This window comes from Phalacrocorax aristotelis, chromosome 7 (genome assembly GCF_949628215.1).
Source record: "Phalacrocorax aristotelis chromosome 7, bGulAri2.1, whole genome shotgun sequence".
Lineage (NCBI taxonomy): Eukaryota > Metazoa > Chordata > Aves > Suliformes > Phalacrocoracidae > Phalacrocorax > Phalacrocorax aristotelis.
The window spans coordinates 485,508-505,872 of NC_134282.1; the positions used below are offsets into that span (position 1 = coordinate 485,508).

General features: G+C 38.7%; 1 protein-coding gene across 3 annotated transcripts; it reads left to right on the forward strand.

Moving 5' to 3' along the window:
* The first annotated feature begins 125 nt into the window (after positions 1-125).
* On the forward strand, positions 126-20,164 carry DCUN1D1 (defective in cullin neddylation 1 domain containing 1). 3 transcript variants are annotated; one of them, XM_075098406.1, is made up of 9 exons: positions 152-278; positions 1,011-1,081; positions 2,081-2,178; positions 8,696-8,912; positions 10,184-10,352; positions 10,947-11,077; positions 15,432-15,514; positions 15,745-15,841; positions 17,334-20,164. In XM_075098406.1, the coding sequence occupies exons 4-9, from the start codon at positions 8,738-8,740 to the stop codon at positions 17,411-17,413; spliced, it is 735 nt and encodes a 244-aa protein (XP_074954507.1). In that variant the 5' UTR covers positions 152-278; positions 1,011-1,081; positions 2,081-2,178; positions 8,696-8,737; the 3' UTR covers positions 17,414-20,164. The 3 variants fall into 3 exon arrangements, with proteins under 3 accessions (XP_074954504.1, XP_074954505.1, XP_074954507.1); XM_075098404.1 differs by lacking the exon at positions 2,081-2,178 and having other exon boundaries at positions 151-278; XM_075098403.1 differs by lacking the exons at positions 1,011-1,081; positions 2,081-2,178 and having other exon boundaries at positions 126-278.
* The last annotated feature ends 201 nt before the right edge of the window (positions 20,165-20,365 follow it).

Genomic DNA, 20,365 nt, shown 5'->3' on the forward strand with positions numbered 1-20,365 from the left:
GGGCCGGGCCCGGATGGGGCCGACCCTGCGGGCGCGGGAGGCTGCCGGGCCGCCCCCCGCCCCGCCGAAGGCTCCCGCCCGCTGCGGTGCAGCCGCGCAGCGCCGGCTCCCAGCGCGGGGGATGCGCTACACTGCGCATGAGCGGGAGGCGGCGGAAGGGCCCGTGAGGAGCCGGGAGCTGCCGCTGCCGCCGCCGCCGCCGCAGGAAGCCGTTGCCGCCGCCGCCCTCAGCCTCCGCCTGAGCCGGGAGGGAAGAGGCCTGCACAGCCCTCACCATGGTGAGCGTCGTCCCGGGTCGCCTCTCAGCCCGGCCTGGCGCCTTGGGGCCGCCCGCCGCTACGGCGCCGCAGGGGCAGCTGGGGCCTAGTCGTGGCGGGCTGGGGTGCCGTGGAGCGGCTCCAGGGGAGCGGCGCAGGGGCCGGGCCTGGGGACCCCGCAGCCGGGGCGTGATGTCCCGGGGCCGTGGGCTCCTGGGCCCTCACATCAGGCAGGGTGGGAGGGTGTGTGGGGTCCGGGAGAAGCGGTGCGGCGGGCCGGGAGGCAGGAGGCTGTTCCTGGGCAGGGGCGAGCACCGGGGCCTAGGTGGGGGGCGTCGGGGTGTCGCTGAGGCCTTTGGCCCGCGGGCACTGTCCGGCCTCCTCACGGCGGGGAGGTGCTCGCTTGCCTCCGAGCGAGGGTACGGGACGGCGGCGATAGGGGGCTTTGCGGGCAGCTTGGCCTGTGGCCTGTGCCCTATGCGGGTGGTGAGCAGCAGTGCCTGGAGGGAGTGCAGGGGGCTGCCGCAAACAGGGGCTACTGGGAGCTTTTCGCAGGGTTTCAGGCGGCTCCGGGTCTGTTTAGCGCTGTCATTTCACTGGGAAACTTGGATATTTTGATCCTTTTTGAACTGGGATTATGGTGGAGAATTTCTGCATAATTGTTTTGTGGTTTTGGTAAGGCTCCTATCCATGTAAGTGTTGTAAAGATCAACTTATCTCACATTTTGTCCGTAATATTTTTTTTCCTTATAGCTGAGGATTTGCTGTGGACTCTCAAATCGACTGACTTTCTGCCTTCCCTCTTCTAGAGGGACACTGCAATGGTTGGAACAAAATTTGCTATTTTTCTTCGCCTAAACAAAAGAAAAAGACATTCCTTAGCTTTAAATAAGGGTGGTCCTTATTGGTCTCTTGCACAGTGTCTTATGAACCCGAGGAAATGTGTTTATAGTCATACTTCTAGGCTGTCTCTACAAAAGCGGTACAGCTTTAGGTACACCTGTACAGTTTAAAGTAGTACTCCTCTACAGCAGTTGTATTCTCTTAGGAAGGGTGTCTTAAGTCTAAGATCTACTGCTTGTATGCTTACTGGTACAAAGACACCTTATACCTGCAGTTACTACTGTTCTGGCAAGTGGTGTTAAAAACATATTGAAAAAATAAAAATGTCATCTTTAACTGAAGGAGTTACGTTGGCATAAAAATTTGGTCAGCCAGGTTTTAAATTAGTGGTGCAGTATGTAGCCCTCTAATAAACTTGTCACTGTGTTACTAGTGTAATTTTTAATTGAGTAGTTTGATGTAGATCTTCACTTGAATTTTTTATGGAGCCTAAAACTAAAGTCTGGGTAAAGTTCAGGCATCTTACTGTAATTTTGCCGTTCTGGGACTGTCTCAAATAGCATTTATGCAGAAAGGTTACACAGCTTTTTATGAAGACTTTTTTTTCCATAAAAATCACCTAGAGCTGTCTCACAGTATACCCAGTGTAGGTATGCAAAATACACAGTTGATGTCTTGTACATACATATATTGTTGGCTGGCTACGTGGTTAGAAATCTAAATTGAACAATACTGTAGTCAGAGGCAATGTAACAGAAATATGAGGCACGTTATTCTGAGAATAGCTTTTTGTAAGAAGCAGCAGAATCCTGTCTGCTTGGTCTTCTTGGAGATACTTAACTGAAGAACTCACAGATATATTCTGTGGAACAATACTGTACTGATAGATCGGTATTTATCAGATTGGAGGGAGTATCTGAATACTCTAGTCATGGCCCCAGGCAGAGTTGTTAGGCACTATGCAAACAACTGTTTTCCAGGTTGTGCTTGTTGACTCCAACACCCAGGTGAAAGGATGACCTAGATGCTGAAGTGGGACTAAATGACAGGCTGCAACCTTTATAAGTAGTAAATACAGGTATGAATTATTTCTAGTGCCTAGCTATAGAATTCTGTACCTATACTTGTGGTATGTCAAAATCCTCTATTTAGTTAGGGGAAAGAGTAGGGAGACTTCTTCACGGAGATCTGAAGATGTGCATCCAGAAACATGATACTCAAGGTCCCACTTTTCTGCCCATATGGACTACTACACTGGGTGGTGCTTCCAGTGGCTATGGCAGGTTCCTGGGGCCGGGTTGCTTGTCCAGCACAGCAAATGCTGCTGTAGAGGCTCCTGCAGCTGGGGCCTGGCTCCTACTCATCCATGCGGCACAACCAGTTAGAGCGCTTCTGGCTCTGGCTTAGTCTCACCAGTGTTTGTACAGCCAGTGCTCTCAGAATAAGGGTTTCCTGGCTTCAAACGGTCTTTGTCCAATACCTGGGAGGGAGACCGTTATGGCAGCCTGTTTGGCTCCCTCTGGCCATTTAGGTAACTTGAAAGGTGTTTTCTGTCCAGTGCTCAGGTACACCAGCCTGGCAATGCATGGCAATCTGCCTCTCTTACCCAGATTTTCATTTGAGCTGAGCAGCATCTGGAGAAGTGGTCTCCTTCACCTTATCTGTTGGTATGCGACTGCTTCGTTTCATCGTGAGGACCAGTAGCGTGCCTGTGAATCAAAACTGAGCAGCAAGCTGGTCCATTATGCTCTAAGCCATCTTCTCTGAGGAGAAGAGCTACTGTCTGTACTATTCTGAATGATCTAATGAATTTAGGAGTATGTGCGATAATCAAGGCAAGTGTGAGTAGCTATATCTTTATCCAGAGCCAAATGCTAACCTTATCTTTATTTACATTATCTATTATATTATTAAATTTGTGTTCCTTGAAGAATATTTCTATGGTGATAAATACATAGTTTCTTATTGCAAACCTCAGGTGACAGGAAGTTGTAAAACCTTACTATTACAAGGATTTATGTCTGACGCTGTCTCCAGTAATGTTGTTGTACCTCATGACATTGTTATGTAGTGTTTAACTCGAGCTATTCTGCAAGTCTGTTTTGTATGGTGCATGTTCATGTCTGTAGTTTGTTGATATTAAATGTTTTCGGTTTTGGTCCTCCCAAAGTAAAACTTCTAGATTCTTGGCATTACTCTTAGGACGGAGTAGTCTGAGTGCTAGACAAGACTGTGCATGATCTTTTTTCCTGTCCCAGCTTACCAGAGAACCCTTTGAACTTACACTGTGAAATCACTTTTAACTAGAGCCATGAAAAAATTATTCAGCACTATGAGCTACGCTGAGAACAAGGTGTGAAGTTTATTATGTAGCTCTTGATATTTCACTCATGTTTTATGGTGCCAATGCAAATATAAGGTATGAAGGTAGCTTCTAATGGCTGAATGGAGCTTCTGCCCTGGACCAGGGTTAAGAATGCTAAACAACTGACAGCTTTATTTTGTCCTTTTTTAATTGAAAAAGCCCTGATTTTTGGTAATTCCTTCACCTCTCAGGTTAACATGAATTACCTTAAAACACTATTAAAACTATTGCATTCTTCTGGGTAGCTATATCTTCTACGAAAGACTTCCTGCCCGTATGCAAGTACTAAAAGAACATTAGAGGGTGTAAAAAGGAACTTTGATTTTTATGTTGCTTGTGACTTTTTCCTTGGATTTTATATGTTCACAGACCTTGTAAATTTTTAAGTTTTGTTCTGTTCCACTGCAGCTGAAGGGGTTTCACATCAGTTTGAAACAGAAGCTTAAAAATGTCCTGATGATCTTACTTTATGTGCCCTCTTTTTGAGAAACAGCTGTAGAAAATACAACGTAGTTGAAGGGCATGTTTGTTTACATTATACAGAAACTACCGTAGAATCATTTAGGTTGGAAAAGACCCTTAAGATCAAGTCGAACCATAAAGTTGACCATAAAGACTTGTCACATAAAGACGTGACAAAACTGGCAGTCGTGATCTGCAAGATTATTACATGCACAGGCCTGTTCTGTGCGCGGGCTGAAGTTATTCTGTGTTTGAACTGATGTCGCTGGGACCTTTGAAAGTGCACGGATGCTTCCCACAGCCATATCTCTTGCTAGAGTTTAAATGCAGTTAGTGTAAAAGTCTAGACTTTGTGGAGGTTGATGCTGTTTTAGAAAAGCCTTTTTACCTGTCAAATGCATGAGAACGTGCTTTTCTTTGAGTCCTGACTGAAACAAAAGCACAGATGTCACATTGTTCAAATTCCTTTAGTTAGCAGTGAAACTAGCAGGAATCAGATCATCTGTAAGCAGTGGCTGGGAAGGGAAAGGTGAAAAGCAGTTACTTGTTAAGGAGAGCTGTGTAAATGCCTTCTTTGGGGGCTATAAGGAATTTTGGGCAAGGATGCTTCAAACTGATCACGCGCTGCTTGTTGAGGTGGCAGCCGCATATAACCTTTAAGCAAAGTCCAAGGACAGGGTTTTGGTAGGAATCCTCAGCTCTCTAGTCCAGGCAGCGTGAGACAAAGGTTGTTATTGTTTCCCATGGACGTTTTCCAGGAGAGTGGAGCCCTCATATGGCTATTAGCTATCCAGAAGACGTTGATGACTACTGTGCAGAGCTGATCTTTGAATCTAAGGTGACTAAAATTTGAGTGTAGAAGATTAGGAAAAACAACCATATAGTCAGAGCTGGCAGATCAATTCCAGCATTTTTATTTTTATTTCCCTTAGACTGGGAGAGCTTATTCTCCTAGATGGGGGGAGTTTCAGTCTGAGGCCGGGGGAGGGAAAAAAAGTTGGGGAAAAAAAGCCCAAGTATTTTTTTAATTTTTAATTTTAATCATTTGGTGAAGTATCTGATACTAGTCACTGTCAAGTGTGGCTTATTGAATTTGAATTATCAAATTTGGTACTTGATGGGGAGAGGCAAATTTTCATTTTAAAATTAATATTATATCACCAGATGTTCATTGGAAAGATTTAATTATTAGCGTTTTAAGAATTTACACAATGCAGCTTTTCACTTGGAGAAGTTACTCTGTGTTCTAAAAGTAAGTTCACCTCTTGTCTCTTACAACATCCTCGTTATAAAAAGTAGCCTGGATAGCACTCAGACTTGATAAAAGGCTTGCAGATCCGAATTTTTCCTTTTTCCTTTACCCCAAGGGACAAGACCTAGAAAATTTGTTGCATTTGTTTTCCATTGGTTTTCACTTGTATATTTTAGCAAGAAAGATAAATAAAATTCTATCTTCCCTTTTAACTAGTGTTAAAGTTGAGATATTTTAACTGGATTGCACTGCATTACAGCACATACAGTTGCAGTGTAAGGTATTTGTAGCCTGAGGACTACAGGACTAAAGGTTATAGGGTGCTCTGGCTTCTGTATTGCACACTTAAAACAATAATAGACTGTTAAGAGTTTGGCCTCTAGAAATAGCCCGTAAAAGTGAAGAAGGCTTGGAACCTGATCCTGTCTGAAGCGTGGGTTTTTAATGTGATGAAAGAAGAGCTGTAATAGGATAATAAAAACTCAGAAGTAATTTCATTTCTTGCTGTGCTGTAGTAGGCCTTCAAAGAGTTGTCCAGTCACTTAGGATGTGGAGTGTTTCGTCCACGTTGGCAAGCTTCTGCAGAAACATTAATCAAATATAAAGAAAGGGCTTTGGCACTTCTTCACTAAAAATAAACTCATATTTGACCAGTAAAAATACAGTTATCCCAGAAAAAGAACACTGGCTGAACAGTGTGATTTATTGCATCTTAATATATTACTGGAAGATATACTGATTAGTACCATTAGCTGCTTGATTCTTGGCAAATTCAATGTTTTTTGTTTTTTTTTAAAGGTTTTATATTATGACTATCACTTGGGGAGCCCCAAGCACAGGAAGATCTCGTGTGCATATATAGGATTCAAATTTTATCATAAAAGTGATTTAAGCTGCAATTTTTTGATCTAATAAATTGCATTCTCCTTTTATGTGACAACACAAAGCCCAGTACCTTTTGTGGTCTTGGGCATGCATGGTGAAGCCCTTGTAAACCTGTTCCTTCACTTTTTGTTGTATCTCATTGCTTTTAGTGTTCACCCTTGAAGGAGTAGGGCAGAACAAAGCCTCTTGAAGTTTTACAGAATACTATTTAAAAGCGCTATGCATACCTACATGTGCAGGTTAAAAAAAAAAAACCAAAGCAAACAAAAACCCCCCAAACAAACAAAACCCTAGTGATTAAAGGCACCTGCTTTGTCAAAAAAAGCAAAGCAAAGCTAAGGTTGTTAGTGTGACTCTGCCCTATAGTGCAGTTGAGACTGGTTATGATGCAGCAGTCTGGCTGTGTGGAACCAATTTGAGGAAACTAACCTTGGGATTGCTGCATCTTCATTTGGGATTTCACTCAATGGTTTGTTTTAATATATCTGAGTTCACAGTATGTTTTTAAAATCTGGAACTAGAAATGCATTAGTCATTTCTGGAAGTCATTCCATGTGGCTTTGTTAGTGTAAGGAACTTCTGTGAAAGGTTGAGCTCAGTACTGTGAGGTGCTGAATGTCCGCTGTGAAACTCGATGCGTGCACAACTTGTCAGCAGTGGGTCTTCGCAGGACCTGCTTGATGGCTTGACCTGTACCTGGAACAGCTTCTGAAAATCTGAGTTTCAGAAATATGTTTGTAGCAAAAGATCCAATATGAGAAGCTTATTCACAAGACTGAAATAAAGCAGCAACACATTGTAACCTTAGAAGTAGTATAGCCTACTATCACTGTGTTTAAGTTTGCAGTATGTGCTAAAATTTTGGCTTCAGCTAAGTGTTGCAGAAATAGAGTTGGTTTGGTCTGCGGGGGATTTTTTTCTTTTTTTTTTTTTTAAAAAAAGGGTCTTAAATTAAAGGGTATTGGTCTATTTAGTATGTTATGTGGGTATCAGTTTAGGCCAAATGTGATGTTCTTGTATTTTTTTTTTGAAGATGTAACTCTGAAGCTGGGATCTGAACTACTCTTATGAACAATAGTGTTCACGTTACTGTCATCAAGCAGCAGAAAACTTGAGTTTGACTTCTAGGACAGAGGAACTTGTGTTCTGAAGCCTTAGTTCTTTTTTCTAATGGCAATGTGATTGGGCACTAATTATCCTTTGGAGGAATGAAGAGCTTGAGCTCACACTGCTCCTAAACCATTCACTCTTTGGCTGAGGGTAGTTTATCATGAGTAGAGATTTTTTTGGCCTTCTTTCACCATACTCCCTGAGAAGGAGCCATGCACTTGGAAACTGCAGTAGTGAACAGAATATATAAGTTTTGGTTAGAATGCAAGGTAAACTACAAATGAAATATTTGCGCCGTGTAAGAAATCCAGTCCTGGCTCAAGAATTTTTTTTACCAAGTTGTAACATTGGGAGTCTTTTTGCTTTGAACTTTAGAACTGAATTTGGATTTAGTGCAAGAGCTGTATGATTGATTTCTCCTATCAGCGGTTAGTTTTGTGTAACTAATACCCTTGAAGTACTGAGTGTGCTTCTCCTCATCAGAAATATCCTCGGGATCACTCTCTGCTGATACATTACTGGCAGCAAGTTCTCCATTCGGTTTTGCACTAGAGCAGAGGGGGATGTCTCTTGGTCTGGGCAGGAGGCCTGAAATTCCAGAGCTCTCACCTTGGCTACTCACTCCCCTGCCTGCCTCCGGCAAAATCACTTACTCTTTTTTTTTTGTTAGCTTCTGTTGCTGCACCTGTGAAATGGAGACAATGCCTCCTTACAGGAATGTTTTGCAGATTATGTAGGTGGAGCTGAACACCTTCAAAGTGAAAAATCTCTTTTAAAAAAAAAAAGTCTCTTAAGCTATTTTGGTGCGTAGCTCCCTGAAATGGATGACCCAGCCTAGTTCCTTGCAGCCATCAAGAGGCACATCAAGAGATCCTGTTCCGGTCTCATGCTGGGTCCTGCACTAGCTGGTGTTTGTGAAAGTCGTCTCAGGTGGCTCTGAATGAATGCCAGCCTCTCATTCAGTGATGGGAAGCTGCATCTGTTCATCGATGCAATTAATCTACCAAATTTTTGATAGCCATGGGCTTTATTTAGGCATCTCAATTGCCCTTTTTTTGGTAGGTGTAGCATTCTTCTATTAAGAGGAGAAATGGTTTTTTTTCTTTATGTAAACCAATTATTTTTTTTTTTTTAAAGAAAAGAAAGGTGTCCCATCTTACAGCTGTATATGAATTTGATATGCCCTTCAGCTCGCAAATATGCAATAAGAATAACCATTTTTTATTTCTGTGATTGCTTTGCCAGCATGATTTTTGTGATGATTTAACTCGGTTTGGTTACACTGTAAAATACCTTGAATGAAGGTAAGTTTAAATTTTTGGGAATCAAAAAAACCCAACAAACAAAAACCCAACACTTTTTTTTCTCTTTGAGTGACTAACTGCCCCAGCAGTTAGAGTAAGGCTAATTGCTTGCTTGGGAAAATTATAAAAGGTACTGATTTGAAAATATTAACAGTATTGATGACTTTTTTTTGTCCAGTAAAACATTTCTAGTTACAGTATTGTCTGTTTTTACTAGAACAAGTTGAAATCATCACAGAAGGATAAAGTGCGTCAGTTTATGGTCTTCACACAATCTAGTGAAAAGACAGCAGTCAGTTGTCTCTCTCAAAATGACTGGAAGTTAGATGTTGCAACAGACAACTTTTTCCAAAACCCTGAACTTTATATACGAGAGAGTGTTAAAGGATCATTGGACAGAAAGAAGTTAGAACAACTATATAACAGATACAAAGGTGAGTACCCTGAGTTTTAAGGCTTATTTCCTAGTTGTGTGCATGTATTCTTAATTACAGTGTATCATTGCAGCTGTGCTTTTGTGCTTGGAAATCCTGACTCTTTCAGCTTTGTGTTCTACTACTAATAATACAAGTTTGAAGGGGAATGTGTGTAGGCTTCTGCCTCACAAGGATTACACGTGGTTGCTTCATGTGCTCTAAATATATGTACATTTATACAAGATTAGGGTCTGGAACTGGAGTTCTGTGTACAGTGAGTAACTGTAATAGTTAATGTGGATTTCGGGTGATTATTCTGGGGAACGCATATCACTCAGGACTCGGTCCCGACAAAGTCAAAGGTTGCATACCAAGGATTTATTCTGCCTTAATTTTTATTCACCTTGTACTTATTATCAGATAGTTGCAAACAGAGCAGAAAAGAACAGTCTCTTTATCTGTTGTATAGCCAGCGTTTGAGTGATGATATCCTACAACAAATAGTAAAGTGGATTCAGTGTAGTAGAAGTTCTGTATTGTAGCACTCTGAAATAATCTGAAAATGAGTGCTACATTTTCTGTCAGTTTTCATGTGTGTGCATAATACAAATTCCATTTTCCTGAAGTCTTTGTTGGCTTGCGTTAGTAGATCTTTGTTAGTGCACTTGAAATGTGAGCATCTCACTTCCAGACCAGATGTTGATTCCTTCGTGGAAAGAGGAGTGTGCCTGGCTGACACCGAAGCGGTAATGGGGCAATGTAACTTTCCTCTTGGAGGTTACCATGCCCAATCTCATGCATGCTGGTGATGCCAGAAAATGCGTAAAACTAACGTCGACTTAGTAGTTTATGGGCAGATTTGATAATTATATTGGTACATCTTGCAAGTGGACACTGCAGAGTTGTTTATAAACATACACAGATCGGCTGTCTTATCAAAGAAGCCAATACTTAAGCGTGCTGGTGGGAAAGGGCCACTGTTCTCTGTATGGAATGAGTCAGAACATCATGCATATTAGGCAGAAAACAAATGTTTGTGGTTCTTTTGTCTCTCAGTGAAAATAATGTAAGCTTCATTGTATGGGAGGCTTTATTGTAGTAACCTCCTCAATTGTTAAAGCTTAACCATTGAAAGTACTAATTTAATTTTGTTTTTAAAATCTTCACTTATAAGGGCTGATCCCAAAATTGGCTTCTTGAAAATGTTTGCTTATCTTAAATACTTGTGCTGAATAAATTAGCTTTTTCAAAAATCTGTTTTTCTTGATACTTACTTTTATATCTCAAAGATCCTCAAGATGAAAATAAAATTGGTATAGATGGTATACAGCAGTTTTGTGATGATCTAGCTCTTGACCCAGCCAGCATTACTGTACTCATCATTGCGTGGAAATTCAGAGCTGCAACACAGTGTGAATTTTCAAAGCTGGAATTCATGGATGGAATGACTGAACTAGGGTAAGTGTGCAGTAAGTATTAGACACTGGCAGTGTAATGGGTGTCAGAAACTGGAAAGTATGGTGCAACAGCCTTATTTTGGGGAAATCACAATCACATTGTCCTTTCAGACTTTAGAGTCTAGCATCATTGTCTACCTCTGTCAAAACGCATCTGCTGTCTATGTGCTAGATGTTTAGTGACCAAATAATGGGAGGCAGCTTTGAGTGCTACTTGCCTTGGCTGTGTGAGTATTTCAGTTAGTTGCCATAGAGCTGCTCAAGCAGGTAAAGCAAGGATGTTGTTCTGCAGTGTAGCATACCTGCGTTTTCTCTGCCTTATGAGCACGTAGTCATCGTTATCACATTTCTTCTAAAAATCTTGTGGATTATAGAATCTGATATATCGGCTAGTATGTACAAATGGCAATGTGAAGAACTACAACAGTTTCATTTCTTCATTGTTACAGGTGCAGGCTAATTAAAGGCTTCCTGATTTTAGTTTTAATAATTGTATTGTATTCCAGAAAAAATTTACAAATTTTTGTTTAAGTTATAACGCGTATTCTATGGCAAAATGAATAATCCACAAATAAACATGCTTTTTAAAATGCAGATGTGACAGCATAGAAAAACTGAAGGCCCAGATTCCTAAAATGGAACAAGAATTAAAAGAGCCAGGAAGATTTAAGGATTTTTATCAGTTTACTTTCAACTTTGCAAAGAATCCGGGACAGAAGGGTTTAGGTATGTATTCTTAATCATAACCATCTGTTTGTAAATATAGGAAATTACTGATTAAAGCAGTAAGTGAAAATATTGCTGTGATCCAATGAGTCTGAAAGGTAGACACCCTTGGGATAAAATAAAACTCTGTTGTGAAAGACAGATGTCAATTTAAGGTGTTCAAATTCATAGAAATATCTGCATCACTACTCACAAAATTTTGTAACCTATAGAGCGGATTTCTTATTTCACTGAGAGTGTGTGCAAGTCTCAGTGATCACAATGGAATATGGCCTTATGTTAAAGGCATAATTACACCACTTAGAATTTGCAACACTGAACAGAATAATTGAATTTTCACTTTTAGGATAAATTTAAGTTTATTTCCAAGTAGGTACATTTGTACAGTCTCTTGTAACACCAAAAATGCTTGCAAATGTCTTGGCAAAATAGAACTGGAATAATAGAAATAGATCTAAATATATATAAATATATATGTATTTATATAGAAATATAGAAATAAATCTCTATCCCGGGCTTGATGCCTGTTTTTGTTGTATTGTTGGTAGTAGGTGCCTACCTACAGCCTTTTTTCCCCTCAGCTCACTGAATTTTTTTTTTTTCATTATTTCAGAGCTCTTCTGCTGATTGTGCTTTTGATTAGTATAACAGGTGAAGTGGAAGAATCACTTATTAAAAACAATCTTTTTTGAAAACAAAACCAACACCAAAACCATGACAAAACAGCACAGTTTGGGTGGAACTAAATGAGCAAACTGTAGATCTGTCTATTCAAACAGCAAAAATGAGGGAACAAAAATTTCTTTCAAGTAGTAATGTTAACCAACCGGAATGCATATTAATTTATATACAGTGCAGCTGAGATATTTACCATAACTAGTATTTCATGACCCTAACTGTTAACTTCTTAAGTTAGCTGTTTTACTTCTGAGAAGAAATAAAATATGGAAAGTCCAGTAGGTTCTTCCTTAGCAGCTTGTGAATTTATTTTTCTCAGTAATGGAAATGCCTTAAACTGAGTGCCACTGACTAGCTTCTGCTTTGGTTTTGTTGTCTTCTACACGTGGACCAACTTGTGGCTTAAAATGAATATTGAAAAATAAGTAAATAAGCAAAAGCTCTATGTCTTAGTTTCAGCTCTGTGTCATTCTTTAACATCTTTGTGTCCTATTTTTTGTTTTCAGTTGGATTGTGAGTTTTGTTGTCTTTGAAGAAGCTAAAAGCGCACTTACTGCTAAACTCTTTAAAAATACTTGTATGTGCACATAGTCAGATCTGAATCCTGCAAATAAATGAATGGGCTGATTCTTATTTCTTGTAGAAAGTAGTATTTTTTTTTTTTAGGCTGCTACAACAAGGAAAATGGGGACAGTAATTGAATTATGGGAGAAATTAGGTTATGGAGAGTGTCACTGTGGAATCAGTTCTGCAATGTGAAGAGTTATAGGTGTTTTGTTTTTTAAATGGTTACCATTGTAACATTTGCATGTTGTTTTTAGAGCTTCACACAACAAGGAGTATTTTGCAGAATCCCTGTAAGGTGATAAAAGTGAAATGACAAATCACAGTGATACCATAATTACATGGTCATTCAGATGGAACAGACTTCAGGAAAAATTATTTTCCAGAAAAACTTAGTCCCTTGCTTTATTTCTCATTCATCTTAAAGCTCCTTTTTGCAGGTGTAAGGGGTTTTTTTTGGTGTGGGGTTTGGTTTTGTGTTTTGTTTTTTTTTTTTAAAGCCTGGGTCTGGAAATTATGTACAACTAAGCTTAAAATCTGGATGCTTACCAACCCTTTTGGTGCCAATAAATATACAGTTCTAGGCATGAATTTACGATAGGGCAGCATAATTCTGGAAACCCTGAAGCAAAAGAATATTGGGAGAAGTACAGTGCTGAAACGTAAGTGCTCCTAGTTAGGTAATTAATTTTGGAGTGTCTAAATAACTGCTTGTAGGAACTTGTATATTGATTTTAATGTATATTGGTCTCTAATCTTCCAAACATCGTGTAGTAGTTCAGGCGCAGTTCTGGGAATGCGTTTCCTCTGCATAATTCTGTACTATTATTTAAGTACTGTGATAAGTTCTTGTGATATTTGCATATCATTCAAGAATACCTTTTAGCTGATGTTAATCTCAAACATTGCTTCTCTTGCATTTCTCTGGATAAAGCTCAAAATGGAGCATGTTTTTTGAGACTTTCATATTTGATCCATGAGGACTTTCCTGAACATTCTTTTACTTTCTTATGAAAACCTAAAATTATATCTTTACTTTTGAATTTTGTGATTTCATAAAATTTCTTTTAAAACATGTAGTTTGTCCTAAGGCATTGTGTCTTCGAGCTTTACATGTTTGGAATCTTGTAATGAGTTTGAGGTAGCAACATCCCAAGACCTGTTTTTTAAAGGCCTCTGCTTACCCACAAGAATAATCTCGAAGTTGTATAAGCATGCTGAAATGCAGTTTGTTTATAAACCACTATAAATATGCAGCAATTTGATGACCTTGCATTTTTTGTATGCCTGCTATTAATGCATCACAAGTAAATAAAGCTTAGTTTTCTAATCTCTTTCCTTGAGGAACTGATCAGCTTAATCTGAGGTTTGTGTCTATTCATTTTTAGAAAGACAGTAGTTTTAATTGAAAGCTGAAGTGCATATTTTTGTATCTGAATCTTCTGTTAAAGAGATAGACCTAGCCTTTACACTCTTTACATTGTCATTTTCACATACAGCTTATTTACTGAGGAGTAGTGATTTCTGTTTAACTGGTCTCCGCTTCTCAAAACTCAAACTTACACTTTTGTCTGAAATTACATCACTTTGCAGCTGCTGGAACGCAGATGTGGAGCTGCTGCTTCACAGACTTTATTCTTTACTTTAGTCAGGAAGCATCATTATGGGAATATGCTGTTCGAGAAGAACTTTTAATATCAAAGATATTAAACAATTCATTAATGCCCCCCATGACCATCTATTTTCCCTCCAGTTCATGCTTTGTTTTGTTTGCTATTGGTTTCACCTCTAAGGTTCACCTCCCTGTTCTTTTTTAAATAGTTTGGGCATCTGGGGGTAGGGAGTGGTTTTCTTGGGTTGTGTCAGGTTTTCTCTTTTTTTCCTGAGGTGCAGTTGATCATGTGCCTCTTCTCTGTGCTCTCACAAGAGGATTGTTTATGGAAGAAGAGATTTGCTAGACTGTAAAATACATAAGAGCTGTTTGTTAGAAAAGAGGTCACTTAGCTAGGTAGCCTTTTGGAGTTACCGTATGTACTTGGTGATGGTTACTGAATTCAGTAAGATCACAGTTAGTAGCATTTTGTTACACAGTACAGAGGTCCTTGTTAATTCCTGGTAATGAAGATCGCACTGGATAGAGGTTTAGAGCTCAGATGCGTAAGTTTCTTTTATCAGCTAGTATGTTAATGTATGCCACTAATAAACAGTAAATGCGTGTCAGTTTAGCCCTTGGCAAATACCAGGGAGGTGACGGTTTGTTGTTTGGGTCCCCCCCATGTGCTAGACTAACCAGTTCCCTTTTCTCCTGCGCTGTAACAGCACGCAGTTGCCTGACAGCAGCACGCAGTTGCCTGACAGGCAGGACGTTGTTCCTGCACTGTGTCAGTTCAGGTTTCTCAGTCATCCTGAGAGACAGATTCAAAACGAGCAAGGACTTAACAGGAGTCTTTAGGGGCAAAAACGAACCCCAAATATCCAACCCAACAGGGGAAAAAAAAAACACAACCAAAACCCAACTGAAAGAAGACCAACAACAAACAAACCATCATCCATCTGCTGGTACAGTACTTCAAAAGATTTCTTCAAAAGGATATCTGATTGCAGAAATAAACACATGACAAAAGGCATGTTACAAAGCCAGCACCTGTAACAAGGTTGCTCTAAAAATGAAATAATAAAAAGCTAGGTTTATGTAAATTGTATTTTATGTATTAAAAAATTAAAGCAGATTTTATGACAAAATACTACAAATTTTCTTTTCAAGTCAATAGCATTTCTAAGACAAAAATATTTCACTAAATTTTAACTAAAGTATTGTTAGATAGGGAAAGGCATATGAAATATCCTTGCATGTTTTAGACATGCTAGATGTTAATACAAGCAACTTTCAGTTCTTCTGTATTCAAGTGATAGTATGAAAATCTTCAAAATATTTGTGTAACACTTTATTAATTTATTAATTTAATTTATTTGTAAAGGATCCATGAGTATATTTGCAATAGATTATTCTTTTCACCTTTATGAATATATAGTTCACCTTAGTCTTAGATACCTGTTGAGATGATATATTTGAAATGTGTATCTCTAAGAGTAATATATTTTAATATTACAGATTTAGAAATGGCCATTGCCTACTGGAATTTAGTACTTAATGGAAGATTTAAATTTCTAGACTTGTGGAACAAATTTTTGTTGGTAAGTTTAAATCTTTACATAAACTGGACTGCAGTAATTTCAAAACTTGGAAGATAAATAAGTTTAAATTATTAAGTAGATGAAATAGACTATTTTGACCCAGACCTCATAGTGTGTACAAAAGAAATAAGTTTTGGGGGTATGGGTGTGCCCAAGACGGTATAAATGAACGTGTATAAGGGTTTATAATTATTTTATTTTTAATATAAATTTTGTACCCCTCCAAACAGGAACATCATAAAAGATCAATTCCTAAGGATACCTGGAACCTTCTTCTAGACTTTAGTACAATGATAGCAGACGATATGTCTAACTATGATGAGGAAGGTAAACATTTCCATTTTCTTTCATTAAGTTCTGTGTTTTATACTACGTTTATTACTGTGTATCTGCTTCAGCTGTCTAATAACCTAATTAGAGTATCACTGGTGATCTGAAGTCCAGACAGAGCTGCTTTAATGCATGTTGTTACCATCTGTTTATTACTACAGGTTTAGAAAAGAAATGCTGAAATTTTCTTAATTCCATTTTCCTCTTTTCTTCTGTCTGAGCTCGGATACTAATTCTTTATTACTGAGACAAACCCTGATACCTGTCCATTTGAAAAACACAGATTATCTGTCAGCGCAGTTCTTGGCATCTTCAACTAAGTAACTGATTCATGCATGGCCTATGCATTTCTTCGTAGGGTCCTCTGGTTATTGTATTTCTCAGCTGGGAATAGTTTTTCAGTTTGGTTGTTGCCGTTCATGTGAAGATTGGACATGTAATCATATTAAAGTGAAGCTGGCAGCATACAGGGATTAATAAACACAAGTTATTTCCTACCAAATATATTTCTTGTAAACTTTTGTATTGATCTTTCCTCTTCCAGTCCATCTGTAGCCAAGAACAGCTAATTACCTTCACTCGTTCAGTGAGTGGAGGAAACCGTAAACTTCTGATACTTCCAGAGCAGAGGGGAGCAAACTTCTACAACTTTATTAAATAATTATGGACAGTTCTCAGTCCCTTATCATTGAGCAAATGGGCTGCTGCCCACAATAAATCAATGTAGTTTAGAAAGATTAAAGGCAGAAAACATGCTTTAATGATTTGGAATAAAAATACTTTAAGGGGGGGGGGAAACCAGCCCGCAATTATTTTTAATGTTCACATGACCATCATGCACATGACTGGGGGCCTCTATGGTTATGGCTGCCTGTAATACGTAAAATATTGATAAGCACTTTAACTACCTCTTGATAAGGAATATGGAAGAGTAGATACAGTGTAATATTAGCCTTTGAGGGCATTATACTATATTGCTGGCTATTGGAGTGCATTTGTTGTTTTCAGGTATGGCTGATTCTAACAGATGAGCATTGCATTCATGCAAAATCCAGCTGTGAGCAGTAAATGCTGTAGTATGTTAAGATATGCTGCTGTTTACAGCATAGACTGCTTCATCTGGTGTTCAATGTTTCGACATAGCTGTTGCCATCCTGGAGAAACTGTTCTGGTCCCAAAACCAGGACAGTTTTAAGCTAGAATTTTTGTCAGTGGGTTTTTTTTTTTCTTTTTTCTTCTTTTTCTGGTCAGGAAGATGAAGGAAGTATGACCCTTGAAAGGGATGTGTATTAACTGGGTTTAAAGGAAGTACAAGTCTTTAACCAGCTTTTAAATTTCAAGCAAGACAATCAAATTACGATTTTTCACTTGAAACTATGCCTAGTTAAGACGAAAGTAAATAACTTGCTTAGATCTGAAGCTTTCAAAAGAATGCCTTGTTGAACTGAGTTCTTATGTCCTGGTCTTTCTTTTTTTATTTTTCTTTTAGGGGCATGGCCAGTTCTTATTGATGACTTTGTGGAATTTGCACGCCCTCAAATTGCTGGGACAAAAAGTACGACAGTGTAGCACTAAAGGACCCTTCTAGAGTGTACATAGTCTGTACAAATACCTGAAATGGAAAATTGCACAGTCAATTTCTGCTGGCTGGACTGAACTGAAGATCAATCCTCACAATATGGCTGAGGGTTGAGACAAACCTTTAAGGATACATCTTGGACCATATCGTATTTCATTCTTCTACTGGTGGTTTGGGCTTTTCTTCTAGTCTGGACCACTCTTGCCCGTTAAAATTCCAACATTGTGGATTTCATCATGGAAATTTTTTTATTATTATTATCTTTTGGTGGACCACCCTAGTTTCATCTCCCATAAGTCCTAGAGGCTTTGTGATTATTTTGAGGTTTCTGTTTTCACATAAAGCACAATGCTGGTCATCATCAGACAACTGTTGTATGGCATCTGAATCAACATCAAAACAATTTTTAAAAGAATCCTTAAATATACACTTGGGGCTTAGTTGCCAAGAGTGTATTGATAGCACTTCCTGTAAGAGTGACATATTTAAGTGTACTGGGTCCGATCCCCCTCCCCCCCCTTTTTTTTTTTAATTTTCTTTTCTGGAAAAACTACAGGTATTGTCTAAGTGAGTTTGAGTATCTGGTAAAAACAATTACAGAAATAACCAAGAAAACCCAAGGTTGTTGATACTGGGGTATCTAGGTGCCTATCTGGATGGTTTGATTGTACATCAGCTGACTGCAAGAACAGTTGATGTACGACACAACTGCTGTGCACTTAAAGCACCCGTGTTTCATGTTATAGTCAGCCTTCAGTGAGCGTTGTTGAGATAAGCTGTGTGCGTCATAATAGAATCTAATATTCTCTAGGTTATTATTGAAGAAATCAAATTTCATTACAGTTTTGAAATGCTTATCTGTCAAAGAAAGTTTTTTTCATTTCTGTGGAAATCTATAACTTGAATATACTGAATTTGTGTCTTAAATGTTTGCTACACAATACAGTATTTTAAATTGAGACATGGAATTTTTATGGTTGAGGTATGATGAAACAAATGGCCCTGTTGTCCAAGAAGCTGGTGAGTTTGGTGTGGATCTGAGTTTTGAAACTGTTATACTGAGAAGTAAGGTAAATCTTTGGGACGTATAGGTACTGCCATTGATTGGCATATCACTGTGGTTGCCAAATACAGAAATTAAGAGTAAAGCTTTCCCAAACAAGCACAGATCAGATATAAACTACTACACTGGCTTTGTTTGCTTAAATTATTTTGTTGATCCATCACTACTGCTAATTGTCTTACTGCATTTAACTAAATCATTTATTTTGTTCAAAACAGGTTTTATCAGATGCAATTTCTCTTTATTTTTAATATTACAGGAGTTCTTGAGCTGCTCGTGTGCTAAACATGGTCTTTCACTCCTCACTTAGTTACTTGTGAAGAGAGTTGACAAATACCTCCCTGTAAAACAAGCTGGAGAATACCGAGCTCCAGGGAAAAAAAAAAAAAAAGACTGTAGTTACAAGTAAGGCTGGAGGTTTAAGTCCATGCTCTAAACAGTCCCATGATAAGGCGAGAATTATTTTTGAAATGAGTAATTGGTACATGCACTAAACAGCAGAACACTTTTTTATGCAGATGCTAAAAGTCTTTTAGGAAAAAATTGGCTATTAAACTGCTAAAAAAATTTTTATTTGTATGCCCTGAAGGTGACCATCAGGCTAGTCCCTGTTACAGCAGTGCTCTTTTAAGAAAATCCAGTTGTGCATTTATTTCAAGAATACAGTTCCACAAAAACATTGCAAACTTCATCCAGCTACTGGAATTGGCTATGCCAAAAAATTGTGTGTTTTGCTGCTTTCGGTATTTTCTTTCTCAGTTTTGTGTAAATATAAATGGGGACTTGAACTTACGGGGCGGGGAGGTGGAAAAAAGCTCTACAAGGTATCTGTGTGTGCTGTTTTCTGTCTTGAGGGTTTTGGTACAGTTTCAGATTGATTAGTTCAAGTATGCTGTGTTTGGCGAGGCGAACGGACTTGCTTTTTAGCCCAGTCCAGACTTGTCCCTCAAAAAAGTCTGCAGTTGGGTAGCGGCATAACGCCGTGGCGTTTTAAAGAATATTCCTTTTGAATGCAAGATCTTTTCAACAAAACAGTGTTGTCATCAGTTTGGTACTACACACTTACTTACAATTACTGTGTAATTATAAAGAAATACCTAAAACTCTGACTAATTATGTTGCAGAAAAGGGTTATTTGTGCTGTGATGGCATCAAAAGTTTTTCAAAATGAGTGACTGCAGTTGAAAGAAACATTGATTTAACAGGGTGTTGTTCTAAGGACAAAATGCCTGGTTACAGGGACTATTTTGTATTGAAACGTGCTCAGATGTGGCCATGTGGTTTTGTTTGGTTTTTTTTTCCTTTATATATTTGTGTGGTTTTTCTTTTTTTTTTTTTTTTTTTTTTTTTACATGAATGCAGACAGTTGCTTACTTGGATGGCTTTAATTTGTAAGTGCGTATGTCTTCAATTTGATAATCTCCCCTTAAATGGATCAATTTAGTTTTGGCAAATGTCAAGGAAAAAAAGGCAACGAACAGTGTTTGTAACCTCTTTTTATACATGAAATATGTACAAATTAGAAGTGCCCTGATACAAAACACTTAATCTCGAGATTATATTTAGTAAAAAAAAAAGAAAACCCATCATTTACATATCTCTGTAAGTTCAAATGTAACTTCTTACAATCCCTCTCATTACCAACAGAGGCAATAAAGCTCCAGTGAAATTGCCATGACTAAGTCTTCTCATGCCTTGTTTCAGTGTATTATTTGTAAGACTTTTTTACAGAATGTGCGTTTAAGCAGGTGGGGGCGGGTGTGTGTGTGTAATGTATGGAATACTTCTGCATAAACTACACTTTATTGGTAAGTCTTTTCTGGAGGGGGTGGGGGGGCATCTAAGAGCTGCTGCAACACCTTGCCGCCTGCTTATTCTG